This window comes from Agelaius phoeniceus, chromosome 3 (assembly GCF_051311805.1).
Source record: "Agelaius phoeniceus isolate bAgePho1 chromosome 3, bAgePho1.hap1, whole genome shotgun sequence".
Classification (NCBI taxonomy): Eukaryota; Metazoa; Chordata; class Aves; order Passeriformes; family Icteridae; genus Agelaius; species Agelaius phoeniceus.
In genome coordinates, this window is record NC_135267.1 from 20,388,606 (window position 1) to 20,412,157 (window position 23,552).

The following is a 23,552-nucleotide window of genomic DNA, read 5'->3' on the forward strand; positions in this document are numbered from 1 at the left end:
CCTACAGCCTGGCTGAAGACAAGCTTCACTATTTGAGTGTAAAATACTAAATACATAGAGCCTCTTCTTGTGCTGAAGTCACTGCCTTTGTGGAGGCTTCAAGATCGGACCCAGATATCTCAATGTGCAGGTGATCCCCAGCCTCTCTGATGAACATCACCTTAAGATACTGAAATTTAAAGCCGTGGTTGCCAGAAAGGGAGGTTTTCCATGTCAGCCAATGTGAACACTACCAAGCTCTGCCTAAGAATAAACACAGGACAGGAAAAGAAGCAAATGTACTCATTCTCTTCTTGTGTTAAAGCAGGTAGCCTTGCTTCCTGTGTGCACAGAGCTGTTAGGGAAGGCTCAGAAGACAGCAGAGAGTAGTTTTTCCTGTGGGGTTACCTGGCAGATTGCCACAAGTAGGCACAGGTGGTGATATGTATCCATAAGACACATGCATAAATGTTCCATGTTCAGCTCTGTGCAATAAGAATTCAGGACCCTACCTAACAAGGAAATTTAAACACCCATTTAGTATATTTTTTGTATAATTGAAGGGGTATGTTAGCTCTTTTTTGTTTTCATTTGGTTTTCTCTATTTTTTTCACAGTTATGGTAACAAAGCACTGACACAGTTTACCCAGGGAGGTTGTGGAATCTCTGTCCTTGGAGAAAGTCACAGGCCACCTTGGCAACTGGCTCTTGGTGTCCCTGCTTGAGCAGAGGGGTTGGACCAGATGGCCCCCAGAGGCCTTCAAGCTCAGCCATTCTGTGATTCTGTTTCCAGTATTGTATCAGCTTTAGTACATTGAGTCATACTGAACATAAAAGCTTCATTAAAGCATCATTAAGGCTTCATTTAAGATTAAGTATTATGACTTTGCTTAAAAAATCAGACTGCAATGTATCAGCATGACACCAGCCTGGGTACCTGGCAAAATTACACATTGCCACCCTCACTCCCTTGCCTCCCCTGAGGTTGCCTGCCTTTCCCTTCTACCCTATAGACTTTGGGGGCTTCCCACATGTTCTCAACCCTATTCTTGCCTCTGCTGCCTCCTCCTCTTCCTCAGCTAAGCCCAACCCAGGGTCCCCCTGTGCTGGCAGAGGAGCAGGGAGAAAATCAGGAAGTATCAGCAATAGTGTGGCCAGCAGGACCAGGGCAATGATTGTCCCTCCAGTACTCAGCACTGGTGAGGCCACACCTCAAGTCCTCTCTCCAGTTCTGGGCCCCTCGCTGCAGGAAAGACGCTGAGGTGCTGGAGCGAGTCCAGAGAAGGGCAAGGCTGGTGAAGGGTGTGGACCACAAGTCTGATGAGGAGCAGCTGAGGGAGCTGGGGTTGCTTATCCTGAAGCAAAGGAAGCCCAGGGAGGCCCTTATGGCTCTCTATAACTGCCTGAAAGGAGGCTGTTGCCAGATGGGGGTCGGCCCCTTCTCCCAGGCCTCCAGTGACAGGACAAAGGACACAGCCCTAACGTGTGCCAGGGCCAGTTTAGGTTGCGTTTTAGGAAGAAGTTCTTCGCAGAAAGAGTGAGTGGGCATTGGAACAGGCTGCCCAGATAGCAGGGGAGTCAGCATGCTCGAAGTGCTTAAGGAAACACTGCACGTGGCATGGTGTCAAACACTCAGTGCCACGATGTGTTTGACAGGCTGCTGCTGGATCACGGGCAGGACGCGATAGTCCCCGAGGCCTTTTCCAGCCGAATCGATTCCGTAATGCCCCGATAACACAGCAGGGGCAGCCATAGAGCCCCGCCCCCCTTGCGGAGCCAGCCAATCACAGCTCAGAGAGCGGCCCGCCCCGGCCAATCAGCGCGCCCCGGGCTTGAGACGCGCCAAGTCCCTCCGCATGGGCGGCCGAGCCGGCTGCGGCCGCCATGTCGGACTGGGACGCGAGCAGCGATGAGGAGCTGGGCGCGCCGGACTGGCCGCGGGCCGCTGCTGCTGCCGGGCCGCTGTGCTGGTCGCCCAGCACCCCTTCGTGGGGCCGCGCCTCCGTGGAGAGCGGCGGGCGATGGGGGAAGGGCGCGGGGAATCCTGGAGGGGAAGGGTGGGAGCCGCGAGGCGCTGAAGGCTCCGGCGGCCCGAGGCGGGCGGCGCGGCCGCGGCCACCCCGAGCTGCGGCCGGCCAGGCTCGGGACTCTGCGGCGCCGCTCTCCTTCCACGTGGATAGCGCCCTGGTCGGGGCTCTCATAGGTAATGCCGGTGCACCCCCGGGCCGGGTGCTTGACCCGCTGGGGTAAGCGGGTGGGGAGGAGCCGGTCCCCCCCAGTGCCCTGAGGGAGTGCATCCCTGCCTTCCGTCAGCCTGGCCGCGGAGGGGCCCCTCGCAGTTCCCGTGCGGCTCTCTCCAGCTGCGCACGGCAGGCTGCTTTTGCAGTCTGCCACTCGCCAGGGAAACTTGTCCGCCCTGAAGTGATTGAGTTTATGTCTATTTCTCAAGGCCAGTAGTGTGCAAGCGTTCTGAAGCCCCTCTAGTCACATGGAGGAAGAGTGACAATCTCTTGATAGAGTTTTACTCCTCCATCTCTTCTACTGAAGGGCATTCCCCTACACACATACCTTACATTTGTTTAATTGACAGAAGAGTTACCTACAGTCTCCAACAGTTTGGTGTCACAAGTGCTTTTATTTGTAGGTACACGCACTCATATGAAAGTCTTGGGGTTTGGTCACAAGCAAAATGCATACAATTAATGTGTAGGTTTGGGCAGTTTGTCCTAAATCTCTGTAATACCTGCTGTGTATCTTTATAACAGGTAGGGGTGGAACTAAAATTAAAGAACTTGAGGATTCTTCAGGTTCCAGGATAAAGGTACCATGTGCTGTATGTTGTCAAGGAATGGGCTCTTTTGGGGACATACTTGGTTTTGTTTCTGTGTAAACCATTTGGAGGAAGTTTAAGGGTGTTACAATAGCTGTAACAATGCCACTGTTTTAGAGTTGGTGTAAAGAAAGTGGAATTGAGGGTGCAACTGGATGTTATGTGAAAATAGGAAAAAGTTATTGATTTTTTTTCCTTACGTTTGGATTTATTTCCTTCTCTTAGAAAAGGAATTAAAGGGCCTTTTCATAGAACAAGTTAAACTTCAGGGAAAAAAAAGATCAAAAAATTGTTTTCAGTATGTGTTCTTGTATAATGTTTGTCTTTGCAGTATGGAAAAAAAAATTCAGTGATGTTTTTGAACATAGGTTACAAGAGGAACCTATGAATCTGAAGTAAAGATTTTTGGCAGCATTGATGTGCAAAACAAAGCCAAGATGTTGATTGACAATCTTATTACAAGTTCTGGACAAAACTATGTTAGAGGTGGGACAGAGAAAGGTAAGAAATGTGAGGTTGGGGGAAAAAATATTATTGATTGTATTCAGTATATTTGGTGGTTTGCTGGAGTCTTTTTATTTGTTAGTTTTGCCAATTTTGCCAAGTAAGTTAACTTAAACCTCTTAAACCTTGTTCTTGGGCAATGGCATCTTCTTAAAACAGAAATACCAAGATATCCTCCTTTTTTTCAACTATGGACAGTTTCCCCCTCCCACCAAACTGCCAAGATTCCATGAAAACCAGTTCTTGTGTGTTTTCAACAAACAATTTTATGGATGCAGAATGTTATACCACCTTGGTTCTTGCATTATCAGTTTGATTCCTCCAAAATAACAGTATTGGCTGTAGTGCAAGTTTTAATCTGGTATCTGTGGAGCATTACAATTCAGTAAACCTTTGTAAAGATAGTCTATGAAGTGCTGATCATAGCACAGGCCATACTTCCTACTACTTTCAAGGGATGTTAATGTCTCAAGATTTGGTGTTGCACTTCATGCCTGGCTTTACTGGGCTTTCCTGTGGTAGCTGTGTTACATGGATGTAGAAATCATTTTTGTATGTTTGGATGCTGCTTATATTATTGGTATGTCTTGTATGTGCTCCCAACAATTTTTTGCACAGGCAAACACCATCCACAATTGTTGATCTGATGCTCTGATGAGGAAGAAGGGATCCAGGAATTATGTTCCAGCATTAGAATAAGGAATGGAGTAGTTGTGTGTTTCCTTTTTAGAAGTGTCCCAGAAGGTGGATGAGTATGTTTCAAGAGACTAGAAATTTTTAAAGCTACCTTTGGATTTGTGACAGTGTTATCCCTATGTTTCCTGCCTTTCCACTAGTTTTCCACACAACTGTGTTGCTATTTATATCTTCAGGTTAAACTGCACTTACTTAGGATGTGTTAATCTCATCAAAAAAGAAGTATAGAATATAACTAGACTGAGACTTTATTGTGGTGTTGTTGGATGCTTTAGACCTAAGCTTTGCTCTTGTAGCTGTTAAAGCTTTCTCTCTGCATATCATCTACTGGTTTCACAAGTTTTTCCAAACCTTGCTGCACAAGAAACCTGGTTTATAGCTGGAGGAGAAGCATGTCATACCCTGTCACTGCTTCCTTTAAGTAGCTAATGATGCTGAAATGTTTCCCTTTTTTTATCAGAACTGAATTTGTACACATTTTAGCAATGTTTCATGGCAGAGATCTGGGAAATAATTTTCCACTTATAATAGACGTGTTTCATGTCTATTTAAAATATGTGAGGCCTGTAATAGAAAACAGTGTTTGTTTTGAGGGGAGATTTCTCCCCATGGCTTGTTCGATCAAACAGCAGCATTTTGTCACTAACTCTGCAGGAAAAACCTTGGACATTATCAAGCCTGAAAATAACCCAAAGAAACCAGTAATTAACTGGGCCTCTCTTCGAGAAAACAGGGCCAAATATGAATCTATGAAGTGGGCAGGTTAGTTTTACAATTTTGATTGTATTATACTTGTCTTTATGTGATAAATCTGTTGGAATGCTTAAACGTTTCTGATACTTGCTTTGAGATGACTGAATGTTTCAGAGCCCAACTTAGTGACGTATTTGCAGTGAGCTGGCCATGTTAGCATTTCTCAACATGGCCATGGAGGATACTGATTACTGTGCCAAGACTTAAACCTGCTACTCATGTGGTATTTTGAATGTCCCCCTTTGAAAATGGTGTTGTTTTGTATGTGGCCACCAAAAAAAAAAAACAAACAAACTAGGAGTTGTTAAATATACTACTGTATGTGTTAGTAGATATTACTTCAGAACTTTAAATGTGGGGGAGTGGGTTTTTTTGAAGTATTTGTCTCAGCCTTCATCTTTTTACATGAGCAATGGTTTTCCATCACTTCCAGCTAGTCTTCTGGCTCAAGGCACTTTCTGGGCCCTGGGCTTTCCATCTTAAGCTTCAGCAGACTTACGGTGACTCTGTATTATTTCTTGCTGATTCAAGTGGGATTTTTCTGATTGTTTAAGGCTTGCCTCCAATTGAGAAAAACTTCTACAAGGAATCAGCCAGGACTGCATCTATGTCACAAGAAGAAGTGGAACTGTGGCGGTAAGATCATTTCTTTAGGGAATCGTCTGCTTGGCAAAAATTACTATTAAACTAGAGAGACTAGAAAATGGGAGATGAAATACTGAGACAGAGACTCGAATTCTGGGGTCTTGTAGCAACTTGATCTTTTTAAGAACTCTGTCTTGGGAATGAAAGGACTGGCAGATGAGATTATTAGTTGTCTGGAAAAATAACCTCATGGATTTTCTGCTTCTCTAAAAATGTTTGATTTAGTTGAATTTCAGAAAGAAAAATTTCATAATGGTTCACTGACTTTTTTGGCAACAGCCAAGAAACATCTTTGCCTTTCATGAGACAGTATGTTCACATTTTCTTCCAAATAGAATTGTTCACAGGTTGAATACCTTTTGGCTGCAATTTTTTCCCTGCGTTTTTTTAGTCAAAACTATCTTCAAACCAAATTCCAACTTTTGTTACTGTTGTCTTCCTTTTTTATCTGTCTTGTTTTTACAAGCACATCCTCGTGCTTCAGTTAACTGCATCTGTTTATTTTGATCCAGCAACCTATATCAGTACCTTGCAAGGAAAACAGATCATCTGTTTCAAGTGGTTTGGTTCAGGCCTTGGTAATAGTTACAGCCCTCTTTAGTAGTTCTAATGAAGTTGCTGAGCATTATTGAAGTGTTAGCTTTTTATTACTTTTTTTTTTGCAAGACGTCTTTTTTTTCTTTGCATGCCACAGTGAGCAAAGCATGGAATTGTTTCCAGATGCTTTCACCTTTTCACATCCCTATGGATGTGTTGTTGCTAGAGCTAGTGAAAATTACAGTACATTGTTCTTGTATGTACTGAGAACTTGTGTGATAAAGGATTTTTTTTTCTACTTCATCTAATCCATTTGCTTTAAGGAAAAAAAGGCAGCAACTGAAAGAAATAATTCTATAAACATGAGGGGAAATTGAGTTGCTCATTCTTTTCCTAGTTTACACCCCACTTGAAGAAAAGCTTTTTACTGAATGGAATCTTCAGAGGAGTACAGGACTGAAATCAATATGTTTATGCAGATGTCATGGTTTAAAACCAGATGGAAGTTAGGCTCTAAGCAGCCACTCCCCTCCCTGACTCCCTTTGGTAAGAGAGGGACAAAAAGGCAGAGATTATGGATTGAGATAAGAATTTACTGGAAAACATCAATGAGATAAGAAAAACAGCAACAACACTAATAAAAACATTGTATAAAAGGTGATTGCATGCAAAAATGCTCATGGAAGTCCAACCAACATGACACCACCACAGAGCTCCTGAGACGAAGGAGAGATGGTGGATGAAACTGTCCATGCCCATGTTTTTTTCCCCAAGCCTGAGATAACAAAAACCGATGATGCCAAGCCCGCTGGTCAGACCATCCACACCACCTCACCTCTCCAATCCATTTGCTCTCCTGCAGAAAGGAACAAAATGACCATGGAGGGTCATTGCCTTTTTCTTCCACAGGAAACCTCACGCCCTTTCTCCTGGAAAGTGAAAATCCCCTTCACCCCCAATGACAATTTGGGTGATACAGAGTAACAATGTAGGCATGCCCGCATGGCTTCAAGCTCCCCTCATTGCCTGTGGGAGAAAATTGACTCTGCCCTTGGTTGAAACTAGGACAGCATATTAAGAGCTCTAAATTGGAGGAAACCTTGGAACAGCAGTTTTTAATATAGTCTTTTATATGAGTTGTGATTTGGGTTTTGCCTGCTTTTAGGGGCTTGTTGTTCCAGTGGGGTTTTTTTTGGGCGGGGGGGCTTGTCTTACTGGTCATGTTTTTTTTCCAAAATCGTTCAGTTGGTGTTCTCTAGAGTATCCAGGTAGCTGCTCTGAAAACAGCTGGGGGAGATTTTTGTCAGAATATAGAATTTTGACTGTTAAGGTGAAACCATTCATCTGAATTCTGAGTTGTCTTTGGGTTTAAAAATTTGTCATACCTACTTAATTTGTAATCAGGTATAATTGTAGCCTGATAGGAGTGCAGTTCATGTTAATAGCCATATATAACTTCAAATCAGTTGTTCTTAAGAAAAAATGGTTATTGATACCTCTGGGAGAAGTGTTCCTATAGAAGGACTTTTAAGAAAAATAGAAGACTAATTCAGACCCATTCAAGAGCCTGAACTTGTTGGTTTTTTTTTTGTTCAAGGAGTTTAAAAAAAGTTAAGAAACACAGTATTTTATATTAGCTCTAATTTTTCAGATTATGAGATTTTAAAACAATTGCACTACTTTATATAGGAAAGAAAATAATTCTATAACTTGTGATGACTTGAAAGAAGGTGAAAAGCGCTGCATTCCCAATCCTGTTTGTAAATTTGAAGATGTATTTGAGCATTATCCTGATATTATGGCCAATATAAGAAAAGTTGGTTTTCAGAAGCCTACACCAATTCAGGTATGTCTTCAATTTTGATGACTCTTTAACTGAACCTTAAGAGAAAAATGAAGACTACATTTAAGTATTTGTTGTTTTATGTTAGTCCCAGGCGTGGCCAATTATACTCCAAGGAATTGATCTTATTGGTATAGCGCAGACTGGTACTGGGAAGACATTAGCATACTTAATGCCTGGATTCATTCACTTGACTTCACAACCAATGTAAGGACTGCTCACAGGTCTGATTTGTTTAGCTGTGCATACTTCCCCCTGCACTTACTTCCTCCTGCACCCAACTCCTGAGATGATTTTCTAGTAATGAAGATAAAAATCATGTATTGAAAAAAAAATTATAAATCTGATGGAATAAGCAGCAAATTTGTCACCATGGACAAAATAGCATTCTGTTAGCAGCAGTGTACAGAAGTTTAGAACAGTATAAAAATGTTCAGTGTCAAGCATGATGGACTTTGCCCATCCTTATATACCAACATTCTAAATATGCTTTGTTGCAGATCCAAAGATCAGCGTGGGGGGCCTGGAATGTTGGTTCTTGCTCCCACTAGAGAACTGGCACTTCAAGTAGAGGCAGAGTGTTCAAAGTATGCATACAAAGGAATTAAAAGGTAGTCTTGCTTTTTACTGGCTTGTTAAGTAATATCTTTTTTCTCCTATCAATACCTACTACAATAATTGCATTTAAAGAGGGGAGGAGATAGTAGTAAATGCAGAGTTTATATTTTCCCAGTTTTCAGAATTTGTTTTGACTAATCTCATGGTCAAAGTCTGTGAAGCTTTTCTGCTTCTTTTCCTTCTGAGTTGACAGCTAAGAAGAATCACACAGAATATGCTGAGTTGAAAGGGACAAGGATCATCAAGTCTGGCTCTTAGCCCTGCACAGGACTAAGAGTCACACCCTGTGCCAGAGAGCACTGTCCAAACACTTGAACTCTGTCAGGCTGGTGCCGTTATCACTTCCTTTGGGAGCCTGTTCCCGTGCCCAACCACCCGCTGAGTGAAGAACCTTTCTCTAATATCCAACCTAAACCTCCCTGACACAGCTTCAGGCCATTCCCTTGGATCCTGTCACTGTCACCGCAGAGCAGAGATCAGTGCCTGCCCTTTCTTGTCCCCTCACAAGGAAGCTGTAACTGCAGTGAGGCCTCCCCTCAGTCTCCTCCAGGCTGAACAGACCCAGTGCCCTCAGCTGCTCCTCACACAGCTTCCCCTTAAGGCCCTTCACCATCTTTGTTGGCCTCCTTGGACACTCTCTAATAGTTTCATGTCTTTCTTACATCGTGGTGCCCAGAACTGGAGGTGAGGCACTCAAGGTGAGGCTGCCCCAGTGCAGAGCAGAGCAGGACAATCCCCTCCCTTGCCCAGCTGGTGATGCTGTGCCTGATGCCCCCAGGACAGGGTTGGCTCTCCTGGCTGCCAGGGCGCTGCTGTGTCTCATGTTCAACTTGCCATTGACCAAGTCCCTTTCCATGGTACTGCTTTCCAGTATCCCATTCCCCAGTCTGTCTGTACATCCAGGGTTGCCCATCCCAGGTGCAGAATCTGGCACTTTCCCTTATTGAACTTCACGTGGTTGGTAGCTGCCCAGCCCTCTGATTTGTCAAGGTCCCTCTGCAGGGCCTCCTGCCCTGGAGGGAGCCAGCAGCTCCCCCCAGTTTTGTATTATCTGTGAACTTGCTTAGTACCTCTTCCAGTCCTGCCTCCATGAGATGAAGATCTTATGAGGGCCAAGGATGGAGCCCTCATAAGGTCACCAGGTCACCAGGCTGATGTCATCCCATTCACTGTAACCCTTTATGCCTGACCCGTGAGCCAGTTGCTGACCCATCCCATGGTGTGTTTATCCAGCTGTGTGCTTGACATTTTGTCCAGAAGGAAACTGTTAGAAATAGTATCGAAAGCTTTATTGAAATCTTAATAGGTTACATCAACTGGCTTCATTGATCATCTTGGTGGGTTACATTGTCATAAAAGGAAGTCAGGCTTGACAAGCAGAACTTCACCCTCATAGAGCTGTGCTGGCTGTGGGCAGTGACTACCCTGTCTTACAGACAGTCTGTTTGTCAATACCTCCCAGAATAATTTTCTTCATAACTTCATCAGGGACCTTTCTGGATTCCAAAGACGGCTCAAAAATCATTGAGACTGCAATGACATCAGCCAGCTCTTTGAGAATTTTTGTATAAATCCCATCATGCCCCATAGATTTGTAGAAATCCAGCTGGAGCAGCAGATCCTGCATAATTGCAGCTCAGCTGGGAGTGGATCATCCTCACATTGTGGTTCTCCAGCTCAGGGCACTGAAATCCCCTTGGTGCATCATCTGTGGCTTTCTTTTCTAAGAGATTATTTTGCTGAATAATGTTCAGGTTCTAGCCCACACAAATCTTTTTGTAATGTTTTGTTTGGCTCTGAGTTATGGGGTATATTCCATCTCTGTCTTTTTTTTGTTAAACTTTATGGTATTTTCATCAACCCATTTCTCTAGCCTTTTTGTTGTTCTTCTGGAAAAAGCCTAATTCTCTTGAGTGTGTCAGCTCCTTCCCCAGTTGGGTTTCATCCACAAACCTGCTAAGTGTAGATCTTCATTTAAGCAATTAAACAGACATTACTGTACTCTGAATCTTGCTTTTAGGGGTCTCTGTTAACTTTGTGTAGCACTCTGAATAAGTCTTACAGTCACCCCAACAGCAAAACATACCACTTTTGATGGTACTTTTAGGAAAATCATGCATCCTTTCATATGTTCATCTATTTTTTGTGTAAAGATTTTCAGAACAACCCAAAACATATGAGCTATCTTCCTTTCATGATTTTTTTTCACTGCAGTTTCAGCAGAAAACTATTGCTGAATTGCTGAGGGAATGTCATTCAGTGTTAATTTTATTAATTACTGCAATACTGTCAATCACACTTGTTAATCCCAGGTGACACTTTTAAAGTAACATGGTGGCATTTATTTGAAAAGGATTGACTTTAGCTGAAATTTAAGACACTACGTCTGTAAAACTTTTATTTTACAGTATTTGCGTCTATGGTGGTGGGGACCGAAAAGGACAGATAGACATGGTTACCAAAGGTGTGGATATTGTTATTGCTACTCCTGGCAGACTGAATGATCTTCAGATGAACAACTTCATAAATTTGAAGAGCATAACATATTTGGCAAGTAACTGATATGCAATGAGTAATGCACCAGCTGGGAAATGGTTGACTCAGTTTGAATTTTAGCTTTAATGGAGTTTTCTTTAAACTTCCAAAGTATTAATTACAATACAGCTTAACACTGAAATTGGAGTTGGAGGGATGATTCATACTTATTATAATTGCATTGCAGATGTGAAATATTCCCTAGGAAAAATAGGCTTCTAGCACAGCAAGCATTTTTAAGATGCTAAATTGTTTTTTCAGTAATGGCATTCTAAAATTCATTTTGTCAGGATTAGTTACTAATGGATGAAATGCCTTTCTGAAGTTGTCTTTTCCCTTTCTTTTTAAAGGTTACCAGTGTCTCAAATTTTTTTTTTAGAACTTGTGTGGTAGCAGAGTCAGACACAGATATTTAAATGTTGGGGGACTGACTTTCTTTTGATCTCAGTGGGAAAACAGCCTTATAAACGTTATTATAATCCTTATGTCTTAATTTCATTTTTGCCTTTTCCTGTGCTGAACAGGTAAGACCATTGCTGTTTGTAAAATGCTTCTATATATTCAATTTATTTCTGACTTGTCTGTGAGTTGTTGCCTAGTTTGACAGTTTGGCCATGATCTCTGTCCACCCAACTATTCTGTGAGAGTTAAATTCACTTTTACATGTTGTAACAAGTTAGCTCCAATTCTAAGTGATAGTTGTGAGCTTACTGGCAAAGCCAGTGGTGGTATAGCATCATTATAAATTTGGCCATTTGGGAAAAAGGTTTATTACAGGAGAGTAGCATTCTGTAGAAGGTTCACATGTAATTGCTGAGCAGGAGGAAAACAGGCCTGAAAACCTGCATTCTGAGAACTATAGGAACATAGATCATCTTTCTGCCAAGGTGAAGTATAGTCATACCAGAGGCACACACTGGTTCCATGGGTATTGAACCAAAAGCATGCTTCAGTATGTGCAGCATATACTGAAGTATGACAATGCTAAAAAGAATTAACTATCAAATTGAAAAATATGATGATGTGAAGCAGGATGAGAGACAATTTTGTTGCTCCACTAGCAGTTAAATGTTTTCAGAAGAACCAATGCAAGAACCATATATTGTGATGTGGTTAAGATCTTAATGCCTCAGACTTTAAGGAAATTCTGTGTACCATAGCCTCATGGACATTGAAACTGGACATTGAAAATTCTATCTTTTTGTAATCATGCTGTATATTTATCCTTGTTTCTTGTGCTTTTCAATATGTATGATGCTTTCTATTTCCAGAGCTTCATTGTCAGTTTTCAGCCAACAAATAATTTAATCTTGTGGCCTTGCTATAGGAAAAAAAGAGTGGTAATAGATTTCACATTTCCATCTTGGATGAAGAACACTCTTCATTAAAAAGCTTTGTTTACAGTTTTCGTTTAAAGATATTACTGAGTCTTAGGAAGGTTCTCAAAGTAAACTGAGTATTACTTGCTAATATGATACAATTATTTCCCAAAGGACCTCCAAGGTCAGATACTGGGATGCAATTGTTAAAACCCAACTAAATGTACCACCCCCCAGGAAAGAAAAACAACAACACAAAACCAAGCTCTGGTAATTATGTCTAATTAGGTACTGGACCCAAGGTGAGTTTGAGGTTAGAATTTCTCTTCTTGCCTGACAGAACCATCAAGTTGATCAAGTCTTGATTCAGATTTTTAGGAAGCCATTTATTCAAGACAGACTGCTGTTTTTCAGAAGTAAGGTTGTAGATTCTGTCATAAACAGCTTTTTGATTGTTCAAAATACATGTCATATGAAAATATGCTTTTTTTTGCCTGTGTTCAGTGTAAATCAGTATTCATTCATCAGTAGTCTGATGAAGTAATCTTAATTCTTTGGACTTCATGCTGATAAAGCTGAAGGAAGGAAATTGGGATTGTGCATGAATAATTGGGAAACATTTAGGACAAAGTGCAATTAAAAATATATATAAATCATGAAGGAGGATGTAAAAGGTAGATTGCAGTAGTGCTTTTATTCTTCAATACAAAAAAAATGGTGTTAAACTTACCAATTACTAATTTAAAAGAAAGGAAAGAGGAAACTAAATCATTTTCAAAGGAAGAACTGGCTTGTAAGAATTTTTTTGCCAAGAAATAGAACTGAAATGAACAATATTGACAAACAAAAAAATATGTGTATATTTAAAGATAACAAGAAGCCTAAGACTATGTCCATTGAAGGGCATTTAGATTATAAACCAGGATGGGGCTGTGACACATTTGAAAAAAATCAGTACTGATATATATTGCAGCCTTCTTAATGAAGCAGCTATCAGGAAAAAAAAAAAAAGGTGAATTTCAGCTACCTGATCCATCAATTAGGCACAGATGCTTCCTTTTCCCTCTGCAGCAAGTGACCTTAATAGCAAAGAAAACTTCTACTGCTGAAAAAGGCGTAGCAGCCAACTCTTTATGTAAATTAGTGATGTTTCAGCCTTGCTATTCTATTAGAATTCATGTAGTCAATGACACCTCCATAAGCCCTCTAAAAATAAAGAGAATTAAACCAAGAAATAGAATTCTTGTCTTATCTCTCAGTTGATAATTTTTTGTTATTTCAGAGATTTACATTAATAATGTACTAAACCTCTTTAATATAATAAAATGTCAGAGAATAATGGAACAGCAAAATTAGGACAGTAGAAAGAGATTATCATCAATCCCTTGTATTTCCACATAAGTGTCTAGAAATTGTTGATGCTTAAAAGCACAATCCATATAACTTTACTTTTCAAATAGAGTTTCTATAAATCAAAGAAAATAAATGAGTCTCAGATGTCAGTCTTCTTTCTTTGTATGAGACTGAAAACATTCACAAGTGTGCTTGTATATTAGAAAACATTTTAGTTCCAAAGAGATGTTCTCAGACCTCCAGCTCTCTTGTTCAATTCTGGCCTTTTTTACCAGACCAAACAAGCTTGTGCTCTGGGAGTTGTGCAGTGTCCTAGTGTGTGCCAGAATGTATGCTCTGGCTTTTTCCTACTTGTAATGAGGAACTAAATTGACAAGTGATATTTTGGTCCTGTATGAGATATCTTGTGAGGTAGAAATGAGATTTCCCCTTAAAATTGCAAACAATTTATGTGTGTTGAGCAGGTTGCTCCCCTCTGGGTTTGATTGGTTATGGGTTTTTTGGTTTTGTATTTTTTTTAGTTTGTGCTTAGTTTTGGCCATCAACCTAATTATTGGTAAAACAAACAGTTGTTTTTTTGTTTTATTGACTTTAAATGCTCTTAAAGGAACTGTGAATTTTCTTGTTTTGCCTGCAAATATAATACTGAATGAAAAAGTGTCAAGGAAATTGAAGAAGTAAAATACAAGTTGAACAGGTTTTGCAGTAAGTTATGGAGAAGGTTCTGCAATTAAAACAGTTACCATTAAAATCTTTTTCTGTGTATTGTCCTGTTGAAACAAACCCTTATCTGAGGAACTAGGCAGAGTAAATAACTTTGTTTCTGAACAGGTTTTAGATGAGGCTGACAGAATGCTGGATATGGGATTTGAACCTCAGATAATGAAGATCCTAATAGATGTGCGTCCTGACAGACAAACTGTTATGACAAGGTATCTAAACATGAGAGTGCTCAGGACTCGAACATAAGGTTATTGAACATGTTAATTTCAAAATAAATGTGTCAGTTATTAAAATTTTTACTTGTTTTCTTTCTAATTCGGTCTAGTCAGTCCTGATGAGTCATTTGACAGATTTTTTTTTTCAGTTTGTACTGTCTTTTCTGACTTTTTTACATCAAATATAAAGACAGTTGAGTTATCCCAAAAAAAATGAAAGTATCCTCAGAGTGCTGGAATTTGGCATATCAACTTAAAATGCCAACTTACAGTTCTCCTTCTGGGACCAAATGTATTTCCTGACTTTCTGATCAGTATCTGTGCTAGTCTGTACCTGGATTAATTTTGAAATTATGCAGCTTTTGGAAACTTAACAATCAAATATCCCAACAATAATTTTGGTTCCTGTATTTTGCATTTAAGCTGTTTAAGAAAACAGACTAGAAGCTTGCTTATTGGGTACTGTTCAACAACTAACCTCAGCTGAGGCTTCACTAGAAAGGTTCCATAATTGTTGCCTGTACTTTTAACCAATAAAATGATCTTTTAAGCTCAAGTGCTGTTTACTATTAATTTAAGATTAGTTAAACTCAATACTGTTACTGCATATGTGTTTCACTGGTGTATAAGAAAGGAAAGAAAAGAAGAATATGATGAAATTAATGAATTAGAAAAGATTTGGCATGCTATTCTCATGTGTGTGTGTTTTCCTCTTCACTTCCTGTTCAGCGCTACTTGGCCTGATGGTGTCCGTCGCCTAGCAAAATCCTACTTGAAAAATCCCATGATTGTGTATGTTGGCACTCTTGACTTAGCAGTAAGTTGTCCTGTTCTTTTTTGGTTTTTCCCCTTCCTTTTGTAGAAGAACTTAAGTTTAAGCCAGGAGATTTTTTGCTTGTAATTAACTGTATGTAAGTAAATGCATGTATCTTTTGTAATCATCTGAGCTTTCAAGAAACAGCTCCGTGCTATTTATTTTAGTTTCCTTAAAAGTTCAGAAAAATTTAAAAAGTATAAACCAATATTTTTGCTGTAACAACATCTGGAAGTCTTAGCCCTTCAGTAGAAGACATAACAGGTGAACAAGTGTCAATCATATTGAATGTTCTACTTCACAATGCCACATGTTTTCGTGTGATCCGTTGGTTTTGCAACCTTAATTCTGGTTCAGCAAGTTCTTGTTCTTTATTTGGTTTTCCTTCTGAAGATCTTTCTAATGCATACAAATCCTTATCTAAATTTGTGTTTCCCAACTGTATCTTTCTCAAATGGAGTGGGAGCTTTGTACTAAACTCTTGGAGGACACTTGTCTATAGCAGCAAGTATGTGTTAGAGTAAGAACTGTCTTTAAAGTCCAAAACTTCTAACGTGTGGATGTAGTTGTTTATTTGTCATTGTTGTGCAGCTATGTGTATTTGGCTTCAATACCAGCAGAATTTACAGGAACAGTAGTTTGCCCAAGATCTTAGGAAAGTTTCCTTTTCAGTTCCTTTTTTTTTAGCAATAGGGAGTGAGGAAACCTAGTATCCAGTACACTTGTCAGTAGAAATAGAGATTTAGTGTGCTTTTTGTCTGTTCTGTTCAGAACTAAACTTTTATCAAAGGGCATTTCTTGTCAGGATTAGAATTTGAAAGACATCAACTGCTCTTGTAGCTCTATTCTCTAGGGCATTAATCGCTTTCTACAGGAGCTTCTCCCAGTTGACAAATCTGGTGGGGGGGAAGGGTTCCTGTGAAGAGACGATCTTTATCTACTTGATTGAATCTTCAACTCTTGCCACAAGACCATGATACCATGCCATGAGAATGTCTAGACTTGTTGTCTTACTTATTAGTTATACCTTAGATATTCTGTGGTAACCTTCAGAGATAATGGAGTAAATTTTTTAATGAACTGTTATTGGAATAGTTAGAACTATCCATTCTAGATCATTTCAAAGAGATTTACGGCATCTTTAAAAGCCTGTAATTTCAAGTAAGACTGCCATTGTTCCAACTTGCTCTGGAGTAACATGAAATATTTGCAAATTAAAGAACTTAAATGTGTTTTTCACTAATAATATATTTCTTTCACCTCACTTATCGCTACCCGTTAAATCTCTGCAAATAAATGGTTTGGCAAACTGCTTAAAGGTAAATTTTATTATTCTCCTAAAGCAACGAGGAAGTAAGAAATATGCATTGTTTGAACTCCAAACTGATACATATTAAAATACGGGTTTTTATGATATCATATATTACTACTTTTATAACACGGCAATATGGGAATTAACAGAAAAAAAATATTATTGTAATCTGTTTCCACCTAACATCCCTTTTTGCTGTTTGACAGGCAGTAAGCACAGTACAACAAAAAGTTATTGTTATCCCCGAGGAAGAAAAGAGAGCTTTCATGCATAACTTCATTAAGTCTATGAAGCCAAAAGATAAGGTCATCATTTTTGTGGGCAAAAAGCTTACGTATGTAATCACTTCCCAGTATCATCTCTGTTTGGGGTTTTTTTCCTAACAGAAATACTGAATAGTTTCTTAGTTCACATAAGAACTATCAAGTGTAATAACTCTTCTCCACAATATGCTGCTATTAGTATTATTTTTATTTATTTCTTTCTTCCTTTAGACTGACTAGCAGTTTGTATTCTTTTTAATATCATTAATGGTGGTGGTAAGTCTCAGTTTCACATAGCTCAGATGGGATGTTTGGATTCTTGGGGATCCATCAATGTGATGTACTGTTTACTTTTATACACTTCTGGTGTATTCAAGACCTGATTAATGTGGGGGTGGTCATTGTATGATACTTGAACTTTTTGAGTCAACAACACAAAAATAATCTAGTATTCCTCTAAATTATAAATAAAGGTAGACATTTCTATGTGGTTAGACTTGCTTTCCTGTTTTATAATAAGTATCAGCTGACCTAGGTAACGTTTTGTCCTTAAGCACACATTTAGCTTTTGCTGTCACATTACTGTCCTTTTGATTTAAATCTAGATGCTGCACTATTTTGTTTCTTTTTTCCTTCTGTTTTAAGAGCCATTGCTTTATTTCACCCTAGAGCTGATGACTTGGCAAGTGACTTTGGTATCCAAGGAATTCCAGTACAGTCACTTCATGGCAACAGGGAACAATGTGATCGAGAACAGGCTTTGGATGACTTCAAGAAAGGTGAGTTTGTGCTGAAGTACTGGTTTGTGTAGGCCAGACTTCTAATGTTTTTTCTGTTCAAAACTTGTCTAAGTGTCATGTCTCTTTAGTACTATAGAAGTTAAAATATTAAAGAGCTCTGAATTTTATAGAAAATTTTCAAGAAAGCTTTAGTAGTTTGACAAAAAAAGACACAGCAAACAAAGAGATTGCTCTTCAACAAAATTTTGAATGGCTGGGAGTTTAATAATTTAAAGTATGGCTTATTTTACTTTTGACATTGCTGGAAAAATCGGTATTGTATGTCTACAGAATGGTAAATTTAAATGTCAGATGATGGTGTTTTCAGTGAAACAGTCCTGCTCCAGATTATGCTAGTAGGGTTGTGTGAACACAATTCAGGGTTACGTGAACACATGCTAATAAAAGACTCGTGCTGTGACAAGAGTGTCAGCTGAAAATATAGTTGTTGAAGTTCTTGTTCTTTGGCCAGACTCTTTATATCAACCAGGCATATTTCTTACTTTTCCTGCACTCTGCTGTTCTACTTGTGACATGCAAATAGTAGCAAAATTACATTTTGGGTGCTTACTTACCAGTTTGCTTTGGGTGCTAACTCAGTCTGACATTCAACAAGCATATTTTTACTTTGTGTTAAGAATATTAAGTGCATTATAAGCTAGAAAACCAATAGACTGGAGTATGTTTTCTGTTTGTTCCATAACCTCTGTTCTCTTCCTGTCATACTTACTGTAGGCAAAGTTCGGATATTGGTGGCTACTGACTTGGCATCCCGTGGCCTCGATGTGCACGACATCACTCACGTTTTCAACTTCGACTTCCCTCGCAACATTGAGGAATATGTTCACAGAGTAGGTCGTACTGGAAGAGCAGGGTAAGTGTTTAGCAGAAAATAGTCATGTGTTATCAGTGTTTTGTTGTGTTTTATGCACAACATAGGTGTTTTTCTTGTCAAATTCTAGAGGCTACAGGTGATGTGGGGTGGGGCAGTCAAGACTTCAGTCTATCAAAGTATGTTCTAGAAACACACTGCTTTATGTCTTTAAATGAATTCACTGTTAAATTGAAGGCAAGCAAGTTTTACGCTTTTCTGTTATTGAACCAAGGGTGTTTAAAAGCTGGTATAAATATGAGGAAGAATTAGAAAAACAATTTGCATTGATATTCTGGAATGTTACTTCCTTGTTTATCTCTTCATGAGCTGCTGATTTATTTAGTTTCTAGACTGCACATTGCACAGAAGCTTCTGTAGGTTCAAAATCCACAGCCGATCACGGTGGTGTAGTTTAATGGTAGCTCTTTTGGATGCTGCTTTCCCAGGCTAGTACAAGTGTGATTTTTCTCATTTAATCATGCTACTTTAATATGTTGCCATTAAGCTATGTTTATTATCTAAAATCTAAATTAGTTGTGCATTTGCTCCATTTTAGGTGAATTGCTGTATTGATTTTTCTGAAAAGTCATGTGCAGGGTACATGCTCAAGCCACTTTTATTCTATCACCTCAGTAATATTGCCTGTGGTGCAGTTCATTACTGCCTAGGTCAGTAGTAAAAGCCTGGCCAGAGTTGTTTGGAGGATCAGCAGTCATTTCCTTCCTTGTTTAGGCGCTCTGGGGAGGCAGTAACACTTGTCACGAGCAATGATTGGAGGTTTGCATCCGAGCTGATTGACATTCTGGAAAGAGCAAACCAAGTAAGCATACATTACTGGTAAGATTTATATTGGTTCTGGGTTAGCACCTGAAGCATGTCATGAAGGTCTGAGATGATTTAGACTCTTCTTGGTGAGTGTTTTTGGTGTCTCAGGGAAAGAAAATGGGTATTTTAGTCTGTCTTTTCCTAGATAGCATTAGCTGTATTTTACTTTACAGATGAGTCCCAGGAAGGAACTGTGAACTTTAACCAAAGCCTTCTATGTCTAAAGAAAAAGTAACAGACATACACATTGAGGTCTGCAGAGAAATAATAGGGTTTATTTTATTTCATAAAATTTTATTCCATTTGTATTTCACTTTTGGATGCATGTACCGATTTCTTGTTTAACGGTCTAAATATTAACAATACTTGTATCAGAAGAAGCTCAACTGTCTTATCTGTTTATTCTATCTGACAGTTGTGATGCCTGCACATACTTTTCCAAGCTTTATTACTGATGCTTGTAAATAGTATGTGAAGTGGAACTGGAATGTGATCTCTTTCTTTAAAGAAGCATATTTTTTCTTAATACCATATCTGAGAAAACAGATAATTGTGTTACTGTTTTTTGCTGTAACAAAGAACATTTTGCCTGATTTATAGTAAACCCCCAGTTCAAGTCCTGACTTGAGCTGAAGTTTTGTTTGTTTGGGTTACCGTGTTTGCTTGTTTGGTTTTTTGGAGGGAGTTTGAATACATTCTAAATGGATTTTATCTAGAATCTGTGGTTTTTACTATAGACACTTACTCAGACTTTAAACCCTGGGTTGGAACTTCACCTCAATCTTCTGTTTTATAGCTCTTCTTTGAAAGATACTATGTTGCTTTATTGCAAGCCTAGTAAGATGCTTTTGAGGGGGGAAAGTAGAAAAAAAAAAGGTGTAGAAGAGTAGTCACCTAATAATTCCTTAAAGTTGCAGATTTGAAGTTTTTCCTTGGGGTGGGGGTTTTTTGCTTTGTTTTTATTCAGAAAATGCAAGAGGTGAAACCAGTAATGATGCTGTGAAGCTACTTTAGAGGTGCCTTGAGTTTTTTATTCTGAGTTAACAATTACCTTTCAAGTCTTGTCTCCAGCTGCAGGCTACAAAGTTCCCAAACTGGTTGTGGTTTTTGTAATGTGGGATAGTTCAACTGATAGTTCAACTCAGACTGGGAACAAGTCTGAGTTCCGAGGAGAAAAGAGGAACTCTGAATCCTTGCTTTCAGAAGTTACTGTTAGTCATAACATTATTCTCAAACGTAGTTATGTCTGATAGAAAGGAAGTATCCCTACAGACAAAGTGTTGGGGTTTTTTCTCATGACAAATGAAAATACCATTCTTTCAGTCTTAAAGCATTATGTAAAAGTAAGAGAGAACGGAAGGCTCAGAATACTTTGATTTCAAAACAAGTTAGTTGCTTTTGTTAGCAAAATGTTCTTTGTGATTTTGTATCTACAGATATATAAAGAAAAACAAGTACAACAAAAAGGTGTCTATTTCATGCTGAAGGAATCTTTTATATATAAATGCTTATTAACAAGCATGGACAGATTTAATGGAAAAACAGTAATCTCTGTGATACCAAGAAAAGCATTCCATGTAAATCATGGCATCTTTATCCTTTTCTCACTTGAATGAGCCTCACCTAGCTTATATGTTTAGCAGATAGACAGATTTTTCATAAAAAATTTCCACAAGCCACTAGATGCTGGATATTACCTCACTGAGATTTTTGTTTCGATATCCTCACTTCTTCCTGTTCTTGATTTGTGCTTGCTCAAAAACTTGCAAGAAATTGTTGCAATTTTAGTTTGGAATAAATTATGCTTCAAGCTCTAGGGGAGGATTTGATACTGAGGAAGAAAATTATCCCATGTTTCAACTGAAAAATAACTTTGTCTCATTACTTCTATCTCCATTGATAAGCCTGTTGTGCCTTTCAGCTAGAGATACATTAACTTTATTTTTAAATAATGTTTGAAACTTAGGCAGAATGGGCTCTTCCAGAGTTGTCATATTTTGCCAGGATAGTTGTTTACCAGTAAGAGCAATTCAGCACATAAAACATATACTAGTGAGCTGTCCCTCATGCCAGCTCAAGAAAAAGTTGCTGATAGCAAATAGCAAGCATTGCTCAATTATAAAGCCTGACAAAAGAAATGGAAACTAGAGGAATATGACTTCCTGCTCCACCAGACCTTTTGTCCTGGCTGCGTTCTCCACCTGTTCAAGCATTGCCAAGCCCAGGCACGTTTAGGGAGACTTTAAGATATTTACATTTGTTTGTACTCTGCTGTTTGCACTGTTTGCACTGTCTGCCACTGGCAGACACAAATGACACAGAGCAATCATATTAATAGCACATTCACAGAGTGCCCTTTGCTCTGATCAGGAAACTGATTCTGGAGGGGTGACTTCCACTGACAGCCACGTGCCATCGCAGATTGCTGAAGTGGGCTGGCTTTGACAGATCAGTGATCCAAGACCTCTTGACAGTACAGTTGCACACTCTGCTTTTGGCAGTAAACATTGCAATAATGTCAGCATTTTGCCCAGCCTGTTTAAGAAGTCTTGTTGGATACTGCCTTTGTTCTGTGAGCAAAGGAATGGTATCTGGATTTTTTTTTTCCATCACTGTCACTCAACTAATAAATTTGTCTGTAATTCTTCACATCTGGCCTCAGTTGTTAAGAACTCTGAGGTGAGAGTGTTTTGATGATACTGTTCACCTTTTCCACATAATTACAAACATGCCAGAAATTCCTGTGGATCTTGGTAAGGTGCTCTTACAACCTCCCAGTGGTGGGAGATCTGACCATTTTCTCCTGCCCCTCTTTCCTTGTCTTTTTGCTTTGTTCTAAGCATGTGAGAACCATTCCTATGACAACACTTTCTTTAAGTCACAAAGTTTCTCTTCAGAGGCTCTTAAAACTTCCATAAGGAATTTAATATAAATCAACATTCAGTAGATGTATATAGTATGATATCACCTTTAAGTGGCACTGGATGATTTTACCAGCTGTTCCTTATAACTAAAAGATACATTTCTGTTTGAACTATAATGTTGTAATTAGCTGCTTATATGTTGCCATCAGGTATGGTGATACAAGCATAGATATATTATTGAAAATCCAGAGACACTATGATGATTATTTTTCAGTGTATTTCAGTACAATCATATGTAAAAAGATTTCTCTCTGCATTTTCACAGAAAATAATCTGCAAAGTGACAGGAGCCAGATAAATAATGAAATCAAGTTTGGGAGCACACAAATCAATAGCATTTTCATAAAGCAGTCTGAAAGTTTGGATTTATTTAAAATTCACCTTGGTTTTTTGCCTGCTTTCTTAATAGGTAGTTCCTGATGAGCTTATTGCAATGGCAGAAAGATACAAACAATCACAAATGAGAAAAGAAAATGAAAAGGATATTCAAAGACCTTGGAGAAAGCCCTCAAAATAAGTGTAGTCCCTTGAAGCTACTGAAACAGAGAAAGTGATTTTAATTAGTGTTAGCTTCCATGAGCTTGAATTTATTAGTTTCATTTTGTGTTTGATTGTTTTCTGTACCTGTCCTATTTAAACAAACTTCTCAAAAGTGTCTTAGAAAACTGGAGTAACTTTATATAGGAATAAATCTGGTTTTGCACTTGGACATTATTTTCACATAATTTTTTCTTTTGTGATGTATGAAACTTCTAAAGCCATTATCTACTGGTTAAAAACAAATATTGTGGCTTTGGTGGTTGGTTTGGGGTTTTTTTAGTTATATGCAGTATTGCTATATAAGAATGTAAAAGATAATTTTTCCTTTTATATTCAGAGAAACAGATTATTCATTGTAAACAATGTTTGTCAATGTAGTTTCAAAATGCTGTACCTTTGCCTTGATATGTTGCTGGCATGCAGGAAGATTTCTCGGGATAATGAAAACTGCTCTGTTTGCTGTTCCTTTTGTTTGCTAAAGCGAGTTTTCTTTATTCTTGTTTTAAAATTTAACATTGGTAGTAATTTTTGTTAAGACTTGTGTCTCAAGATTTTTGAGAGAGGTCTGCATTTTCTTATAATGGAGGAGAGCATGACAGGAAGTACTTGTTTGTGGCTAACTGGGGAAGAAAACCCACTTTTGGTTTTTGTGGATGTAGTATTCTAGCTTA

At 38.9% G+C, this 23,552-nt stretch overlaps 1 protein-coding gene across 1 annotated transcript; it reads left to right on the plus strand.

Annotated features, from left to right (window-relative positions):
• Positions 1–1,847: 1,847 nt before the first annotated feature.
• DDX43 (DEAD-box helicase 43) lies at positions 1,848–23,510 on the plus strand. Its single transcript, XM_054630429.2, has 16 exons — positions 1,848–2,182; positions 2,745–2,800; positions 3,178–3,310; positions 4,664–4,771; positions 5,317–5,398; positions 7,634–7,790; positions 7,876–7,994; positions 8,288–8,398; positions 10,814–10,955; positions 14,444–14,544; positions 15,280–15,367; positions 16,883–17,010; positions 17,609–17,718; positions 18,454–18,592; positions 19,325–19,412; positions 22,751–23,510. Exons 1-16 carry the CDS (start codon positions 1,864–1,866, stop codon positions 22,856–22,858), a joined length of 1,989 nt encoding a protein of 662 aa, XP_054486404.2. The 5' UTR covers positions 1,848–1,863; the 3' UTR covers positions 22,859–23,510.
• Positions 23,511–23,552: the final 42 nt, after the last annotated feature.